The sequence below is a fragment of the Lolium rigidum genome, chromosome 3 (assembly GCF_022539505.1).
Source record: "Lolium rigidum isolate FL_2022 chromosome 3, APGP_CSIRO_Lrig_0.1, whole genome shotgun sequence".
Classification (NCBI taxonomy): Eukaryota; Viridiplantae; Streptophyta; class Magnoliopsida; order Poales; family Poaceae; genus Lolium; species Lolium rigidum.
Genome location: NC_061510.1, coordinates 381866077 through 381884696, shown reverse-complemented (window position 1 = coordinate 381884696; position 18620 = coordinate 381866077). Strand labels below are relative to the sequence as shown.

General features: G+C 47.2%; 1 protein-coding gene across 1 annotated transcript; it reads right to left on the bottom strand.

Moving 5' to 3' along the window:
• Positions 1–17316: 17316 nt before the first annotated feature.
• On the bottom strand, positions 17317–17856 carry LOC124700682. The gene has a single exon (XM_047232768.1). The coding sequence runs from the start codon at positions 17854–17856 to the stop codon at positions 17317–17319; it is 540 nt and encodes a 179-aa protein (XP_047088724.1).
• Positions 17857–18620: the final 764 nt, after the last annotated feature.

Genomic DNA, 18620 nt, shown 5'->3' with positions numbered 1-18620 from the left:
CCGCCGCCGCCTCTCCTTCACCAGATCCAGCCGGTAGGTCGCAATAGCAGTAGAATACTCCTGAACCTTCCGGTCATAATCAGCCAGAGCAGTATCAGCGGCACTCTTGGCTGCATCCTTGTCCTCCTGAGAAGCATCGGGGGCAAGGGAAACGGGCGTCGGTGCAGTAGGCGCCGTAGGAGCGACTACACTCAGTGGATCGATGATGATGCTCGTGCTGCTGCTGTTCTCACTTCCAGTGTTCTGCCTCAGTATGCTGCCGAGTTCATGAGTCTTCCCACCGCTGCTGCTCAGTGGGCTTTTCTTCGTCAGCGCTATCGGCCGTCCGGGGATGCTCTTTATCTGTCTGTGGTTCGTCAGGAGCATGATCTTCAGCAGGGTGATTCTACTATTGACGAGTTCTATACTCAGAGTGCTGCTATTTGGCGGCAGCTTGATTCTCTTCGTACAGCTGTGTGTGGCACCTGTCCCTGTCTGTCGATCGTGCGCGCGGATCCGGAGTTTCGGCGCGTTTTTGAGTTCTTGTCGCGGCTCCGCACGGAGTTTGAGCCGCGTCGGGCCCGAGCCTGCTTGCCCGTGGTCGTGTTCCGCTCTCTCGAGGTACTCGCCGAGCTGCGCGCGCAGGGAGACTCGTCTTCGTGGTGCCGGTCTTCTTGCGGTTCCCTCCGCACTTGCCGCTCGTGGTCCTCCCGTGCCGTCTCGCTCGTGGTTCTCCGTGCCGTCCGCTCGTTGCGGTCTCCAGCACCGCCGTTACTCTCTACTCCGCCGGTTCGGGGCTAGAGTCGATCTCGGCAGCCTCGTGGTCCTCGTCCTCCTCGCGCCTTCGTGGCAAGGCCGGCCACGACGTCTCCGGCTGCCGGAAGAGGGACCCCGGCTTACGTCGGCAGTACCTTGATAAGCTTGCTCGTCGGCGAGCTGGTTCTTCGATGCTCGTCTCGTCGTTGCGGCCGTCCGATCGGGACATTATCCGTGGTCTTCGTGGTCCGCTCGCCGCTACGGGTTCTTCTTCGACGGATGCTGCCTGGTTCCGTGTCCGGCTCTTCCGGCACCGCGAGACCACCACCTTCTACACAGATCGGGTATGTCATCCCCGTGGTATCTGGATTCTGGAGCTTCTTTTCATATGACTTCTGCGTCTTCTATCCTTTCCGCTCTTCGCTCTCTTATTTCTCCTGTCCGTGTTATCACGGCTGATGGTTCCTCTCTTCCTGTTTCTAGTCGAGGCACCCTTTCTACTTCATCTTTCTCTGTTCCTGATGTTTCTCATGTTCCTAGCCTTAAGATGAACCTGTTTTCTGCTAGTCAGCTTACTGATTCTGGTTGTCGCGTCATTCTTGACGCTGATTCTTGTGCTTCGTTCGGGACCGCCGTACACGGAGCCCTGGTTGGAGCTGGCCCTCGCAGCCTTGAGTCCCCGGGCCTCGGGAGTTAGACCGGCTTCGCGTTCCTTCCGCCGACACTTCATCTGCCAGCTCTCCTGCAGTTGCTGCTTCTGTCACTGGTTCATTTCAGCAGTGGCATCATCGGCTGGGTCACCTTTGTGGCTCCCGTTTATCGTCATTAGTTCGTCGTGGTCTTCCGGGGTCCGTCTCGGGAGATGTGTCTTTACATTCGTGTCGGGGTTGTAGGTTAGGTAAACAGATTCAGCTTCCCTATCCTACCGAGTGCGTCCGTATCTCGGCGACCTTTTGATTTAGTTCATTCCGATGTTTGGGGTCCGGCTCCCTTTGCTTCCAAAGGGGCCATCGATACTATATTTTGTTTATTGATGACTTTTCCCGGTACACCTGGTTGTTTTTTATGCGCTCTCGCGAGTGAGGTGCTTTCTATTTATCGGCGTTTTGTGGCCATGGTTCGTACTCAGTATTCCACTCCCATTCGTGTGTTTCGTGCCGACTCTGCAGGAGAGTATATCTCCCGAGCACCTCGCGTGGTGTCCTTGCCGAGCAGGGCACGCTTGCCCGATTCTCGTGTCCCGGCGCTCATGCTCAAAATGGTGTCGCCGAGCGTAAGCATCGTCATATTCTTGAGACTACCCGTGCTATGATGATTGCTTCCTCTCTTCCGCCGCATTTACGGGCGGACGCTGTCTCTACGTCCACTTATCTTATTAACATTCAGCCTTCTGCTGCTCTTCAAGGTGGCATTCCTCTCGAGCGTCTCTCTGGTAGCTTGCCAGACTACTCGACTCTTCGTTTATTTGGTTGCGTTTGCTATGTCCTTCTCCCTCCTCGCGAACGCACCAAACTGACTGCTCGATCCGTTGAGTGTGTTTTCTCGGATACGGTGATGAGCATAAGGGCTATCGCTGTTGGGACCCCGTTGGTCGTCGGATGCGCATCTCTCGTGACGTCACGTTTGATGAGACGCGTCCTTTCTATCCTCGTCCCACCTCCGGTACATACCCGGTGGATGATCTCTCTTTTCTTCTCCTTCCTGATGCACCACCCTATGTCCCTCCTGTTTCTCCTCCTGCTGCGCCCCCTCCGACTTCGGTGCCATCATCGCCTCCAAGTTCTCCTTCCTCTTCTTCTGATTCCACTGGTCCTCCTTCTCCCTTGTCTCCTTTTCCCTTCCACTATTCTCGGCGTTCTACAGTTCCGGACTCCTCGCCTGATGATCCTTCTCCCTCCTCTTCCGATGAGTTGTCTTCTTCTGATGAGTCTCCTAGTTCTCCACCTCTTCCGCTTGTTCGCCAGCGTCGTGCTCCCAACCGTTTCTCTCCCAGTCAGTATGGTCTCTCTGTCGTCTCCGAGCCGACTTCTTATCGGGATGCCGAGTGCCATCCTGAATGGCAGCTTGCCATGGCTGAGGAGATCGCTGCGCTTGAGCGCACTGGCACCTGGGATCTTGTTTCTCCTCCTCCTGGTGTTCGTCCTATCACGTGTAAGTGGGTCTATAAAATTAAGACCCGCTCGATGGATCTCTTGAGCGCTATAAAGCGCGTCTTGTGGCACGTGGCTTTCGGCGGAGAGCACGGCCGTGATTATGATGAGACTTTTGCTCCTGTGGCTCATATGACCACCGTGCGTACTCTTCTTGCTGTTGCTTCTGTTCGACGCTGGTCTGTCTCTCAGCTTGATGTTCAGAACGCTTTTCTTAATGGCGAGTTGAGTGAGGAGGTTTACATGCATCCTCCTCCTGGGTATTCTGTTCCCGCTGGGATGGTTTGTCGTCTTCGACGTTCTCTTTATGGCCTGAAACAGGCCCCTCGTGCCTGGTTTGAGCGCTTTGCCTCTGTGGTGACTGCTGCTGGTTTCTCTCCTAGTTTTCATGATCCGGCGCTATTTGTTCACACTTCTCCTCGTGGACGCACTCTTCTCCTTCTCTATGTTGATGATATGATCATTACCGGTGATGATCCCGAGTATATTGCCTTTGTCAAGGCTCGTCTTCGTGATCGGTTTCTTATGACCGATCTTGGTCCTCTTCGCTATTTTCTTGGGATTGAGATTTCCTCCACTTCGATGGTTTTTATATCTCCCGGGAAAAGTATATTCGAGATCTCCTTACTCGTGCTTGCTCTTGTGGATGAGCGCACTTGTTGAGACTCCTATGGAGCTTAATGTTAAGCTTCGTCCCTACCGATGGTGATCCTCTTCCCGATCCCACACGCTATCGCCATCTTGTTGGGAGTCTTGTTTATCTTCTTGTCACTCGTCTTGATATCTCTTATCCTGTTCATATTCGAGTCGGTTTGTCTCAGCTCCTACCACCGTTCACTACAGTCATCTCCTTCGTGTCCTCCGTTATCTCCGTGGCACGATTACTCGTCGCCTTTTCTTTCCTAGTTCTAGTTCTCTCCAGCTCCAGTGCTACTCGGATGCTACTTGGGCGAGTGATCCTATGGATCGTCGTTCACTTTCTGCTTACTGTGTGTTTCTTGGTGGTTCGCTTGTTGCTTGGAAGACGAAGAAACAGGTAGCGTTTTCCCGTTCGAGTGTTGAGGGCTGAGCTGCGGGCTATGGCTTCGTTGATTGCTGAGGTGACCTGGTTACGGTGGTTGCTTGCAGATTTTGGGGTCTCTGTTACGACACCCACTCCACTTTTGTGTGACAGTACAGGTGCTATCAGTATTGCACGTGATCCGGTCAAGCATGAGCTGACCAAGCATATTGGTGTTGATGCCTTTTATACACGTGCTCAGGTGCATGATCAGGTTGTTGCGCTTTATTATGTGCCTTCAGATTTACAGTTGGCGGATTTCTTTACAAAGGCACAGACTCGCGCGCAACATGACTTCTTACTCTCCAAACTCGGTGTTGTGGATCCACCCCGAGTTTGAGGGGGGGTGTTAGAGTAGATATGTGTGTATTATATTTTGCCCATATGTTAGGGGCCCTTTTGCATATTGCACCTGTACATTGTACTATATATTGTGGCCTTTTGGCCCCCAGTAATACAACATAGATTATTCTCCTATCAGATACATCCGTACATATAGAAAAAGTTAAGAAGATTTTTTTCCAGAATGGAAGGAGTATAAAATTACAACATTACAGCAACATTTTTCAGGCAGATGTTACAGCCTAAACAGTTCTTCGCTGTTTAGCAAAAACTACCAGTCTAGTAGAATCCATGAGAAAACGTCAAATAACTTATGCAGAATGGGGGGCTAACATTTATAGCGTCACATGAGAACCTTTGCAACATTTTAGCAATAAAAAATGTAGCAACACCTAGAATCATTGAAGCATCCCGTTCGTTTCTTCGCAACAAAAAACACCCATTTTGAAGTCACCGCTTGATGGAAAAATTGGTGCGTACTACATCTCTCCGCGCTGGAAAGACTACAAAGTATAAGACACGGACCTGAAGACAAAATCTGCGACAACATCAACCAATGGGCACTTGACTAGTTCGACGATTGGATCCTGGATACGTTTCTTGAAGAACTCTAGCGTAGTAGAGCTTGATTGCTTCTCTTGGACAAATAAACATCTCAGCCCACCCAGAAGTGTGTTGGAGCGGGAAACTCCTCTCACGGAAACTCCTCCCGGCTCGCACTAGCCCGAGCGGCTCCGGAGGCACCCCACCTTGATCCCGTCGGGCCTCCCCCATGCAGTCGGCGGTGGCGCCCCTTCTTGTGAAAGACAGCGGGCAGGAGCACCGCGGTGCCGTTCCATGGGAGATGATGGGGCGATGGCGGCGGTGCAAGGAGGCGCGGTCTCGGGGGCCAAGGCATGAAGCCAGAGTGGCTAGGAGGAGGCGAACGACGCGTGCTCCTGCAGTCATCCTTCGCTGGCGCAGGTGGTGGGTCCGATTTGGGCTTTGGCCCGATCTAGGCCAGCCGGGGCTGCTAAGTGGAGTGCTACGGGTGGGTGGCGCTGCAAACGATTTATCATTACCCTGAACGCCAGCGTGGGGGCCTGATGGTGCGCTCGAATAAGGAGATGGTCCTAGGGTTCCTCTCACGCCAAGACGAAGATCTGCTTGTCGCTTGCGCTATGATTTGGCAGGAGTTCTGAGTTCTGGAAGGCTCTGCCGGCGAACTCCATTCTACGTCTCATGCCTGGAAGTTGTTGGATCGGATGGGATTCGGTTGTGCGTACCCGTGTTTTTTCCGATCGTTTTGTTTCAGGAGAGGGTGTTGTGAAGCTCTGGTATGTGTTGCCATTATGGGACCTGTCTTTTATGTTCCATGGTGAAGTCAGAGGTGGAGAATGTCATGAAAGCAGAGATCTCGGGACTAGTAATGGTGGTTCGAGTATTTGTGGCGATGGGGAATTTTCTTAGTGATTCGAATCTCGTAGCAGTGGGGCCGACAACACAAGGAAAGTTCAAGTCTGACCTTTTAAGGTGAAAATCCAAGGTGTGGCCTTACTTGGTTGTGCACGACAATGGGCAATGACTATGTTGAAGGCATTATTTTGAGAGCATGAACTTTCTCCAGTGTGAAAACCTATGATATATGATCGGGCGAATACGGAGCTTGTGCATTGTTTCCTTTTTGCAGGGGTCGCTTGTGAAGAATTTAGACTTCAGATGTTGCCTGGGTGGTGTTTGTTGTGTTGTTACAAGGTTTATATCTTTGTAGCGGGGCTTTTCTCCTATTAGCTTCTTCTTCTTTTTGTGGCTATGTGCATCCGTAGTGCCACTGGGGAACTGCACTGTTGCAGAAGTTAGGTGTTACTGGTATCTTCGCGATACTAATATATTTTGTTTGTCCAAAAAAGAAGTGTGTTGGACCTGGTGTTGGTTTCTTCAAAATGGGAATCAAGCTCCATCTTTGTCCCCTCCAGTCTGATCTTTGGGTAGGTTTTGTTGGAGATATGCCCAAGAGGCAATAATAAAAGTGGTTATTATATATATTTATGTTTATGATAAATGTTTATATACCATGCTATAATTGTATTAACCGAAACATTGATACATGTGTGATATGTAAACAACAATGAGTCCCTAGTAAGCCTCTTAACTAGCTTGTTGATTAATAGATGATTAGTTTCATAATCATGAACATTGGATGTTATTAATAACAAGGTTATATCATTATATGAATGATGTAATGGACACACCCAATTAAGCGTAGCATAAAGATCACGTCATTAAGTTATTTGCTATAAGCTTTCGATACATAGTTACCTAGTCATTTCGACCATGAGATCATGTAAATCACTTATACCGGAAAGGTACTTTGATTACATCAAACGCCACTGCGTAAATGGGTGGTTATAAAGGTGGGATTAAGTATCCGGAAAGTATGAGTTGAGGCATATGGATCAACAGTGGGATTTGTCCATCCCGATGACGGATAAATATACTCTGGGCCCTCTCGGTGGAATGTCGTCTAATGTCTTGCAAGCATATGAATAAGTTCATAAGAGACCACATACCACGGTACGAGTAAAGAGTACTTGTCAGGAGACGAGGTTGAACAAGATATAGAGTGATACCGATGATCAAACCTCGGACAAGTAAAATATCGCGTGACAAAGGGAATTGGTATCGAATGTGAATGGTTCATTCGATCACTAAGTCATCGTTGAATGTGTGGGAGCCATTATGGATCTCCAGATCCCGCTATTGGTTATTGGTCGGAGAGAGTTCTCACCCATGTCCACATAGTTGACGAACCGTAGGGTGACTTAAGGTTTGATGTTGTAATAGTAGAACTTGAATATGGAATGGAGTTCGAAGTATTGTTCGAAGTCTCGGATGAGATCCTGGACATCACGAGGAGTTCCGGAATGGTCCGGAGAATAAGATTCATATATAGGAAGTCATATTCCAAGTTTTGAAATGATCCGGTGCATTTATGGAAGGTTCTAGAAGGTTCTAGAAAAGTCCGGAAGAAATCACTTTGGAAGGCGGAGTCCCGGAGGGACCTCACCACCATGGCCGGCCAACCCTAGAGGGGTGGAGTCCCAAGTGGACTCCACCATAGGGGCCGGCCACCCCCCCACATGGAAGGGTGGGAATCCCACTTGAGGTGGGAGTCCCACCTTGGGTAGGTTTCCCTACAACATGTAAGGTTTTGGGTTGGGGTCTTATTCGAAGACTTGTAGTCCAACACTTGGGGTTCCACCTATATAATGAGGGGCATAGGGGAGGGGGCCGGCCACCACAAGCCACCAAGCTGGCCGCACCCCTTGAGGCCGGCCACCCCCTCTCCCAAACCCTAGCCGCCCCCTCTCTCCTCCACCTCTCCCGCACGCTTAGCGAAGCTCCGCCGGAGTTCTCCATCGCCATCGCCACCGCCACCACGCCGTCGTGCTGCCGGAGTCAAGGAGGAGCTACTACTTCTGCTGCCCGCTGGAACAGGGAGAAGGACGTCGTCTTCATCAACACCGAACGTGTGACCGAGTACGGAGGTGCTGCCCGACGCGATGGCACCGTGATCAAGATCTTCTACGCGCTTTTGCAAGCGGCAAGTGATCGTCTACCGCAGCAACAAGAGCCTCATCTTGTAGGCATTGAAAATCTTCAAGGGTGAGTCTCGATCATCTCCTCGTTGCTCCCCTCTTCTAGATTGCATCTTGGCTTGGTTTGCGTTCTCGCGGTAGGAAAATTTTTGTTTTCTATGCAACGTATCCCTACAGTGGTATCAGAGCCGTGTCTATGCATAGATGGTTGGACGAGTAGAACACAATGTTTTGTGGGCGTTGATGCTTATGTTGTCTTTAGTTTGAGTACTTTGCATCTTTGTGGCATAGTGGGATGAAGCGGCTCGGGCTAACTTTACATGACCGCGTTCATGAGATTTGCTCCACGCTTGGACATGCAACTTGTATTGCATAAGTGGCTTTGCGGGTGTCTGTCTCTCCTACTATAGTGAAGATTCAATTTACTCTTCTATTGACAACACTAGTATCACCGTTGTGGTTCATGTTCATAGGTAGATTAGATCTTACTCGAAAACCCTAAACCACGTAAAATATGCAAACCAAATTAGAGACGTCTAACTTGTTTTTGCAGGGTTTGGTGATGTGATATGGCCATAATGTTATGATGAATATGTATGAGATGATCATTATTGTATTGTGGCAACCGGCAGGAGCCTTATGGTTGTCTTTAAATTTCATGTTGAGTAGTATTTCAAAGAAGTTGTAATAGTTGTTACATGGGAGAACAATCATGAAGACGGCGCCATTGACCTTGACGCTACGCCGACGATGATGGAGATCATGCCCGTTGATGATGGAGATCATGTCCGTGCTTTGAGATGAATATCAAAGGCGCAAAGACAAAGGGGCCATATCATATCACATATGAACTGCATGTGATGTTAATCCTTTTATGCATCTTATTTTGCTTATATCGCGACGGTAGCATTATAAGATGATCCCTCTCGATCACTAAAATATCAAGATAATAAAGTGTTCATCCTTAGTAGCACCGTTGCCAAGACTTGTCGTTTCGAAGCATCTCGTGATGATCGGGTGTGATAGAATCAACAAGTGCATACAACGGGTGCAAGCCAGCTTTGCACATGCGGATACTAAGGTGGCCTTGACGAGCCTAGCATGTACAGACATGGTCTCGGAACACGTGATACCGAAAGGTAGAGCATGAATCATATGATTGATATGATGAACACTTTGAGTGTTCGCCATTGAAATTACATCTTGTCTCGTGATGATCGGATTTGATGTAGTGGATTTGGTTCGTGTGATCACTAAGACAATGCGAGGGATATTGTTTTGAGTGGGAGTTCACCTAGATTTTTAATTATGTTGAATTAAAATTTGAACTCAATTTGTCATAAACATTAGTCTAAACTATTGCAAATATATGTTGTAGATATGACGTCCTCAATCAATTTTAACCAGTTCCTAGAGAAAGAAAAGCTTAAGAGCAACGGTAGCAACTTCACCGACTGGTTCCGTCATGTGAGGATCTTCCTCAATGGTGAAAATCTGCAATATGTGCTTGATGCACCGCTAGGTGACCCTCCCGCAGAATCTGAAACCGATGAAGTAAAGAATGTTTACGGGACTCGGAAAACTCGGTACTCTCAAGTTCAGTGTGCCATCCTATGCGATCGGAAGCCGATCTTCAAAAACATTTTGAGCACCACGATCCTCATGAGTTGGTCAATGAGTTGAAAACTATCTTTGAGACTCATGCGGCCGTGGAATGCTATGAAGCATCGAAACACTTCTTCAGTTGCATGATGGAAGAAGGCAGCTCCGTTAGTGAGCACATGCTCGCCATGACCGGGCATGCGAAGAAACTCAGTGACTTGGGAATAGTGATTCCTAACAGACTGGGGATTAATCGTGTCCTTCAATCACTGCCACCTAGTTACAAGAACTTTGTGATAAACTACAATATGCAGAACATGAACAAAGAGTTACCTGAACTCTTCTCCATGCTGAAATCTGCTGAGAATGAGATCAAGAAAGAGCACCAAGTGTTGATGGTCAACAAGACCACCAGTTTCAAGAAACAGGGCAAGTCTAAGGGAAAATTCAAGAAGGGTGGCAAGAAAGCTACCACGCCTCCTCGTGAAACCTAAGACCGGCCCTAAGCCCGGTGCTGAGTGTTATTACCGCAAGGAGAAGGGACACCGGAAGCGTAATTGCTCCAAGTATTTGGCGGATCCGAAGAGCGGCCTTGTCAAGAAGAAGAAAGAAGGTATATCCGATATACATGTTATAGATGTTTATCTTACTGGTTCTCGTACTAGTACCGGGTATTTGATACTCGGTTCGGTTGCTCATATTTGTAACTCGAAACAGGAACTAAAGAATAAACGAAGACTACTAAAGGATGAAGTGACGATGCGCGTTGGAAATGGATCCAAAGTCGATGTGATCGCTGTCGGCACACTTCCTCTACATCTACCTCCGGGATTAGTTTTAAGCCTAAATAATTGTTATTTTGTACCCGCGTTGAGCATGAACATTATATCTGGATCTTGTTTAATGCAAGACGGTTATTCATTCAAGTCTGAGAATAATGGTTGTTCTATTTTTATGAATAATATCTTTTATGGTCGAGCACCCGAAAAGAATAGCTTATTTCTGTTAGATCTCGATAGTAGTGATACACATATACATAACATTGATGCTAAGCGAATTAAATTGAATGATAATTCTACTTATATGTGGCACTGTCGTCTTGGTCATATTGGAGTGAAACGCATGACGAAACTCCATACAGATGGATTACTTGAATCACTTGACTTTGAGTCACTTGATAGATGCGAAGCATGTCTAATGGGAAAAATGACTAAGACTCCATTCTCTGGTATTATGGAGCGAGCTACTGACTTATTGGAAATCATACATACCGATGTATGCGGACCAATGAGTGTAGCATCGCGCGGTGGTTATCGTTATGTTCTAACCTTCACAGATGATCTGAGTAGATACGGGTATATCTATTTCATGAAACATAAATCCGAAACTTTCGAGAAGTTTAAGGAATTCCAAAGTGAAGTAGAAAATCAACGTAACAAGAAGATTAAATTTCTACGATCCGATCGCGGAGGTGAATATCTGAGTTATGAGTTTGGCATGCATTTAAAGAAATGCGGAATACTTTCACAATTGACACCGCCGGGAACACCTCAACGAAACGTGTCCGGACATCGTAATCGAACTCTCTTAGATATGGTTCGTTCTATGATGTCTCTTACTGATTTACCTTTATCATTTTGGAGTTATGCATTAGAGACAGCCGCGTTCACTTTAAATAGAGCACCATCAAAATCCGTTGAAACGACACCGTATGAATTATGGTTTAAAAAGAAACCTAAGCTGTCGTTCCTTAAAGTTTGGGGTTGCGAAGCCTATGTAAAAAAAAGTTACAACCGGACAAGCTAGAACCCAAAGCGGAGAAATGCGTCTTCATAGGATACCCTACGGAAACTATAGGGTACACTTTCTATCACAGATCCGAAGGCAAAATCTTTGTTGCTAAGAACGGAACCTTTCTTGAGAAAGAATTTCTCACTAAAGAAGTGACTGGAAGAAAAGTAGAACTCGATGAGATTGATGAATCTTCACTTGTTGATCAGAGTAGCGCAGTGCCGGAAGTTGTTCCTGTGCTACCTACACCGGCAACAGAGGAAGCTAATGATAATGATCATGAAACTTCGAATGAGATAGCTACTGAACATCGCAGATCGACAAGGGAACGTGCCACTCCTGATTGGTATGATCCTTGTCTAAATGTCATGATTGTAGACAACAATGATGAAGACCCTGCGACATATGAAGAAGCGATGATGAGCCCATATTCCAACAAATGGCAAGAAGCCATGAAATCCGAAATGGGATCCATGTATGATAACAAAGTATGGACTTTGGTAGACTTACCTGATAGCCGCAAGGCTGTCGAGAATAAATGGATCTTCAAGAGAAAAACAGATGCTGATGGTAATATTACTCGTCTATAAAGCTCGACTTGTCGCAAAGGGTTTCCGACAAATTCAAGGAGTTGACTACGATGAGACTTTCTCACCTGTAGCGAAGCTAAAGTCCGTGAGGATTTTGTTAGCAATAGCTGCATTTTTCGATTATGAGATTTGGCGTATGGATGTCAAAACGGCGTTCCTTAATGGAGACATTGAGGAAGAGTTGTATATGGTACAACCCAAAGGTTTTGTCGATCCTAAAAATGTCGACAAAGTATGCAAACTTCGGCGTTCAATTTGTGAACCGAAGCAAGCATCGAGAAGTTGGAACCGACGCTTTGATAAGGTGATCAAAGACTTCGGGTTTATATATACGAGTGTCATGGAGAGGCTCGTATTTACAAGAAAGTGAGTGGGAGCTCCGTAGCGTTTACGATATTATATGTAGATGACATATTATTGATTGGGAATGATATAGAACTATTAAGCAGTGTAAAAGGTTATTTTAATAATAGTTTTTCAATGAAAGACCTTGGTGAAGCATCGTATATATTAGGCATCAAGATTTATAGAGATAGATCAAGACGCCTAATAGGGCTATCACAGAGTACATACCTGGACAAGATTCTACATAAGTTTAGAATGGACGAAAGTAAGAAAGGATTCTTACCTATGTTACTGAGCAAGGTCTTGAGTAAGACTCAAGGTCCGGCTACTGCGAAGAAAGAGAAAGGATGAGTCAGTATCCCCTATGCCTCAGCGAGTAGGCTCTATCATGTATGCCATGCTATGTACAAGATCGGATATAGCACATGCCGTTAGTTTGACTAGCGAGATATCAAAGTGATCCAGGAATGGAACACCGGACAGCGGTCAAGAATATCCTGAAGTACTTGAAAAGAACTAAGGATATGTTTCTTTGTTATGGAGGTGACCAAGAGCTCGTTGTAACAAGTTACACCGATGCAAGTTGGAACACCGATCCTGATGACTCTAAGTCACAATCTGGGTACGTGTTTATATTGAATGGTGCTGCAGTAAGCTGGGCAAGCTCGAAGCAGTGCACAGTGGCGAAGTCTTCAACAGAATCGGAGTACATAGCGGCTTCAGAGGCTTCATCAGAAGCGGTATGGATGAAGAGGTTCATTGTAGAGCTCGGTGTGGTTCCTAGTGCATTGGACCCACTAGTCATCTATCGTGACAACATGGGTGCCATCGCCAATGCACAAGAACCAAGGTCACACAAGAGGCTGAAGCATATCAAGCTGCGTTATCATTCGATTCGCGAGTACATCGAAGATGGAGAAGTAAAGATTAGCAAAGTACACACCGATCTGAATGTAGCAGATCCGTTGACTAAAGCTCTCCCTAGGGCAAAGCATGACCAACACCGAATGCCATGGGTGTTAGGTACCTTACAATGTAATCTAGATTATTGACTCTAGTGCAAGTGGGAGATCGTTGGAGATATGCCCAAGAGGCAATAATAAAAGTGGTTATTATATATCTTTATGTTTATGATAAATGTTTATATACCATGCTATAATTGTATTAACCGAAACATTGATACATGTGTGATATGTAAACAACAATGAGTCCCTAGTAAGCCTCTTAACTAGCTTGTTGATTAATAGATGATTAGTTTCATAATCATGAACATTGGATGTTATTAATAACAAGGTTATATCATTATATGAATGATGTAATGGACACACCCAATTAAGCGTAGCATAAAGATCACGTCATTAAGTTATTTGCTATAAGCTTTCGATACATAGTTACCTAGTCCTTTCGACCATGAGATCATGTAAATCACTTATACCGGAAAGGTACTTTGATTACATCAAACGCCATTGCGTAAATGGGTGGTTATAAAGGTGGGATTAAGTATCCGGAAAGTATGAGTTGAGGCATATGGATCAACAGTGGGATTTGTCCATCCCGATGACTGATAGATATACTCTGGGCCCTCTCGGTGGAATGTCGTCTAATTTCTTGCAAGCATATGAATAAGTTCATAAGAGACCACATACCACGGTACGAGTAAAGAGTACTTGTCAGGAGACGAGGTTGAACAAGGTATAGAGTGATACCGATGATCAAACCTCGGACAAGTAAAATATCGCGTGACAAAGGGAATTGGTATCGTATTTGAATGGTTCATTCGATCACTAAGTCATTGTTGAATGTGTGGGAGCCATTATGGATCTCCAGATCCCGCTATTGGTTATTGGTCGGAGAGAGTTCTCACCCATGTCCACATAGTTCACGAACCGTAGGGTGACACACTTAAGGTTTGATGTTGTAATAGTAGAACTTGAATATGGAATGGAGTTCAAAGTATTGTTCGAAGTCTCGGATGAGATCCTGGACATCACGAGGAGTTCCGGAATGGTCCGGAGAATAAGATTCATACATAGGAAGTCATATTCCAAGTTTGGAAATGATCCGGTGCATTTATGGAAGGTTCTAGAAGGTTCTAGAAAAGTCCGGAAGAAATCACTTTGGAAGGCAGAGTCCCGGAGGGACTCCACAACCATGGCCGGCCAACCCTAGAGGGGTGGAGTCCCAAGTGGACTCCACCATAGGGGCCGGCCACCCCCCCACATGGAAGGGTGGGAATCCCACTTGAGGTGGGAGTCCCACCTTGGGTAGGTTTCCCTACAACATGGAAGGTTTTCGGTTGGGGTCTTATTCGAAGACTTGTAGTCCAACACTTGGGGTTCCACCTATATAATGAGGGGCATAGGGGAGGGGGCCGGCCACCACAAGCCACCAAGCTGGCCGCACCCCTTGAGGCCGGCCACCCCCTCTCCCAAACCCTAGCCGCCCCCTCTCTCCTCCACCTCTCCCACACGCTTAGCGAAGCTCCGCCGGAGTTCTCCATCGCCACCGCCACCACGCCGTCGTGCTGCCGGAGTCAAGGAGGAGCTACTACTTCCGCTGCCCGCTGGAACGGGAGAAGGACGTCGTCTTCATCAACACCGAACGTGTGACCGAGTACGGAGGTGCTGCCCGACTGTGGCACCGTGAGCAAGATCTTCTACGCGCTTTTGCAAGCGGCAAGTGATCGTCTACCGCAGCAACAAGAGCCTCATCTTGTAGGCTTTGAAAATCTTCAAGGGTGAGTCTCGATCATCTCCTCGTTGCTCCCATCTTCTAGATTGCATCTTGGTTTGGTTTGCGTTCTCGCGGTAGGAATTTTTTTGTTTTCTATGCAACGTATCCCTACAGGTTTAGCCACTGCCCCTTTTTTTCTAAAAGGAGAGTGTAACCTGTGTAAGAACATTAGATTCTTCTTTGAAGCTAGTGACATCCAGCTAGGTCTTGCCGCTCCAAGCTCCTACTCATAGATATGATCCACTTTGTGTCCAAGCGGACTTTTGGGAACATTTTGTCTTGAGGCTATGATCTGAACTTCGAGGCACTAGTGCGAACCTAGATTGCACGTTCAAAGCCGAGAAAGTGGCTCTTATGCTCAAATTCATGCTCTTGACCAGAAGGCAAATTCTCGTGGCCTCTAAGAAGAGTGAGTCTATCGTAACACTTTGGCGGATGAGGTGATCTTCATTATGCGGTGTGGGGAGCTATACTGGTAGCAACATGGGAGAAACAATGGTTCATAGAGGGTGACAGCGTGACGCCGATAAGTCTTTCTTTCCTACAATGGCTAACAATAGAAAATTACATATGTTCACTTCTATGTCAAACAGAGACCGACATGCCCGCTTGTCTTGTGAATCATGTGCGGAAAAATGGTCATCTTGGTGGTGTAGTAGAGGATAGGAGATAATTTGTAGAGCTGTCCACGGTGAGTCATGTACATGTACACCATCGGCGAGGATGAAGACGCTGAGGAGAAAGACAACGACAACATGTGTTGAGCGAGAAGGACGCTAGGGACTACCAATTAGGAATGGGTTGATGAAGACAGAATGGAGTTTTGGGCTACATGCAGGCCACTTTTTGAACCTAAGCAAATTTTATTTTAAACATTTAAAAAAATCAAAAAAATATGTTGACGTAGAGAACGTTGAAATCTATTTATGTGTAAATTTTCAGGTTGAAGTATGTTGTATTTTGGGCTCAACAAAAAAGAACAAATCTTGATTTTAGCATTGGCGAACATTAATGAACAGTACACTAAAATCTAGTTTTCATCATTTTGTGAGACTTTGTTATTTTTACTAAGGGCAATATATGATGTATTTCAATCTAAAAAATCACACACCGATGTATTTTAACATTCTCTACGTCTACATATTCTTTCAAATTTTTTTGAAACTTTAAAATAAAAAAATTTGAAGTTTGAAAAAGGAAAAGTAAAAAACCCGGGCTACATTTGATGTTTTCGGTGATGAAGTGTCATATTTGCAAAATAACCTACTCTCTCCTTTTCAAATTAGTTGCCACAATAATTTTTCTTCTAAAATGAGCGAACCTACACACCAAAACATGTCTACATATATTTATTTGTATGTAGATCAAACCTGTCCAAAGGTACGGCTACTAATTTGAAATGGAGGAAATAATATATTAGGATGCATTTGTGTGAAATAACATGCCATAACAGCACGCCAAATTCCAAATTGGTCCAACGCGTCCTCATTTTCGGAAGATGGGCCTAGGCTCTCCAAAATCAGCGTTTTCGAACACCTCGGACTAGGTCAATTTGTCGAAGCCTACAAGGAAATGGGCCTATGGCCCTCAATTTCCAAACAAGCAAGAACCAGGCCTCTATCTGTCGTTCTCGGTATCGCTGTCGCCTAGCCCAATGACTTCGCCTCCCCTAACAAAAGAACAAGTTCCGCTAAAAAAAAGAGTTTTTTTTTTCATGTAGAGGGTGTCCTAACAAAACAAGTAAACTGTGAAGATTCCAAATCTAGTCATTGCCCATCCGTTGATGTTCAGAGCACATTTTATCTTGCATCTTACTCGGCATGTTAGCCTAGCCAGAGCATTATTTTTCTCTTGGAAAAGAAGCAACGGCTTGGGCTTCAGGTCATGTTTAGTCATACTGTACACTACCGGCAGTACATACGTCTCAAAAGAATTTGAGAGTTTCAGGCAAGCTCATCCAAACAAGTGTGCATGGAAGTACTCTTAGTTTTTTGCATTCTTGTGTTCTGAAGACACTCCTAAAAAACAAGGACGATCTATATAGTAGTGGAGTTCAGGCCAGAAGTTGAGAATATATTCGTACTCTAAATATACATTCTATTTACACTGGTAGTTTTGTTTTGCAGGAATATGTGCATAGCATATTTTGCCGGGAGTATTTACACTGACAGATATGTACATTTCCCCGGCCGTGTTTCTGACGCCTGACTTATCAGCAGTTCAGCACCAGAAACGTCACCACTTCTACGTACCAAAGAAAGCGAAACCATCAAGCATTTATTTTCCTGCGTCTGTCGTGCGCGCCTGTCGTCCGGCGTCGGATCCAACTCCGGCGGCGGCGACCTGGAACGCGAGACCACCTTGCTATATCTGACGCCGGCGCGGCGCCTCTATTCGCTTTCCGGGATGGCTGTCAAGTCGGGAGAGAACCTTGCCGGTGACCGCCCACCGTGGTAGGCGACCACCCGCTTGCGGACCACCGCCGGCTTCGCCGAGACGAAGGTCATCGACGAATAGTCCGAGTAATCCTCCTCGGACGGCGCGAACACGAGCGGCGACACGGAGCCTCGCCGGCGCCGGCCGCCGGCAGACGATGCGGTGGAGGCCTTGATTAGGGCGGCGCTGGCCTTGGCGACAAGGGCGGCGACCTCCTCGAGTGTGAGTGTACGGCGCAGCATCTCGGCCGGGAGCACGAAGTATATCTGCCCCGGCCGGAGCTCGTCGCCGCCGGCCACCGCCGCGACGGAGCCCTCGAAGCCCATCGCGTCGGCGTCGCAGAGGAACCATCCCTTCTCGCCGTGGCCGACCTCCTCCAGCGCCAGCGCCGCGGTGACCGCCTGAGAGTACTGCCGGAGCTCGCCGCTGGGCAGCACGACCCTCGCGGTCGAAGCGCAGTCAGCCGGGGCGTCGCACGACACGCAGAGGCCCATTCTGAGATTTACGGCCTCTACTCCTCGTTCGCGACGCGGTCTGCTTCTTTCTCCTCCGCCTCGGCAATGTCAAATGCGGTGTGCTGCTGCTGCCGGAGAAGGCGATGGGGTCGAAGAGGTATATATAGGCGGAGGTGTGTGAAGGAGGCGCAGCGGGGAGAGAGAGGGACGCTTGTCCTGTAGCCGGGAATGGGAACACCACAGGCTGGAGCCTGGAGTTTTGTTGCCGCCAGCCATGGACGGCGGGGTTTCCTTGGCAAGCAGAGTCAATTGGCTACCCGGGGAAGTTTTTTTATTCTTGCGTACGTCCATGAAACGACAATCGATAGGAGACATTTGGAAAGTGAAACAAAATGTTCTAGGTATAACGGTAGAGCATCTCTAGATAAAGGGCAGGGTTTGTGTTTTTTTTTTATTTTGACATAGAGCTGCTTCGAACAAACACCGAAATGGAGCCTGGCCCGCAAATGTTTTTGCGAGGAAACCTAGCCCCCCCCCCCCCCCCCCCACACACACACACACACACCCCGACGAGTGAAGTGCAGGTTTTGAGGGTTAAATGCGGTAAACTGCTTCGACCACGACCGTCACCCATGCCTGCCGTTCTCTGTTCTGTCCTATTTCGACCGCCTTCGTCAAATCGCCGCCAGATTCGAGCATCGCACAAGGCTGATCTACGTGTGTGCCAAATGGTGCCTGGCGATTCTGTTGTGACAGCCGCATTTTTTCCGTCACACGGTGGCGACTCGTTTTCGACGAGGCGA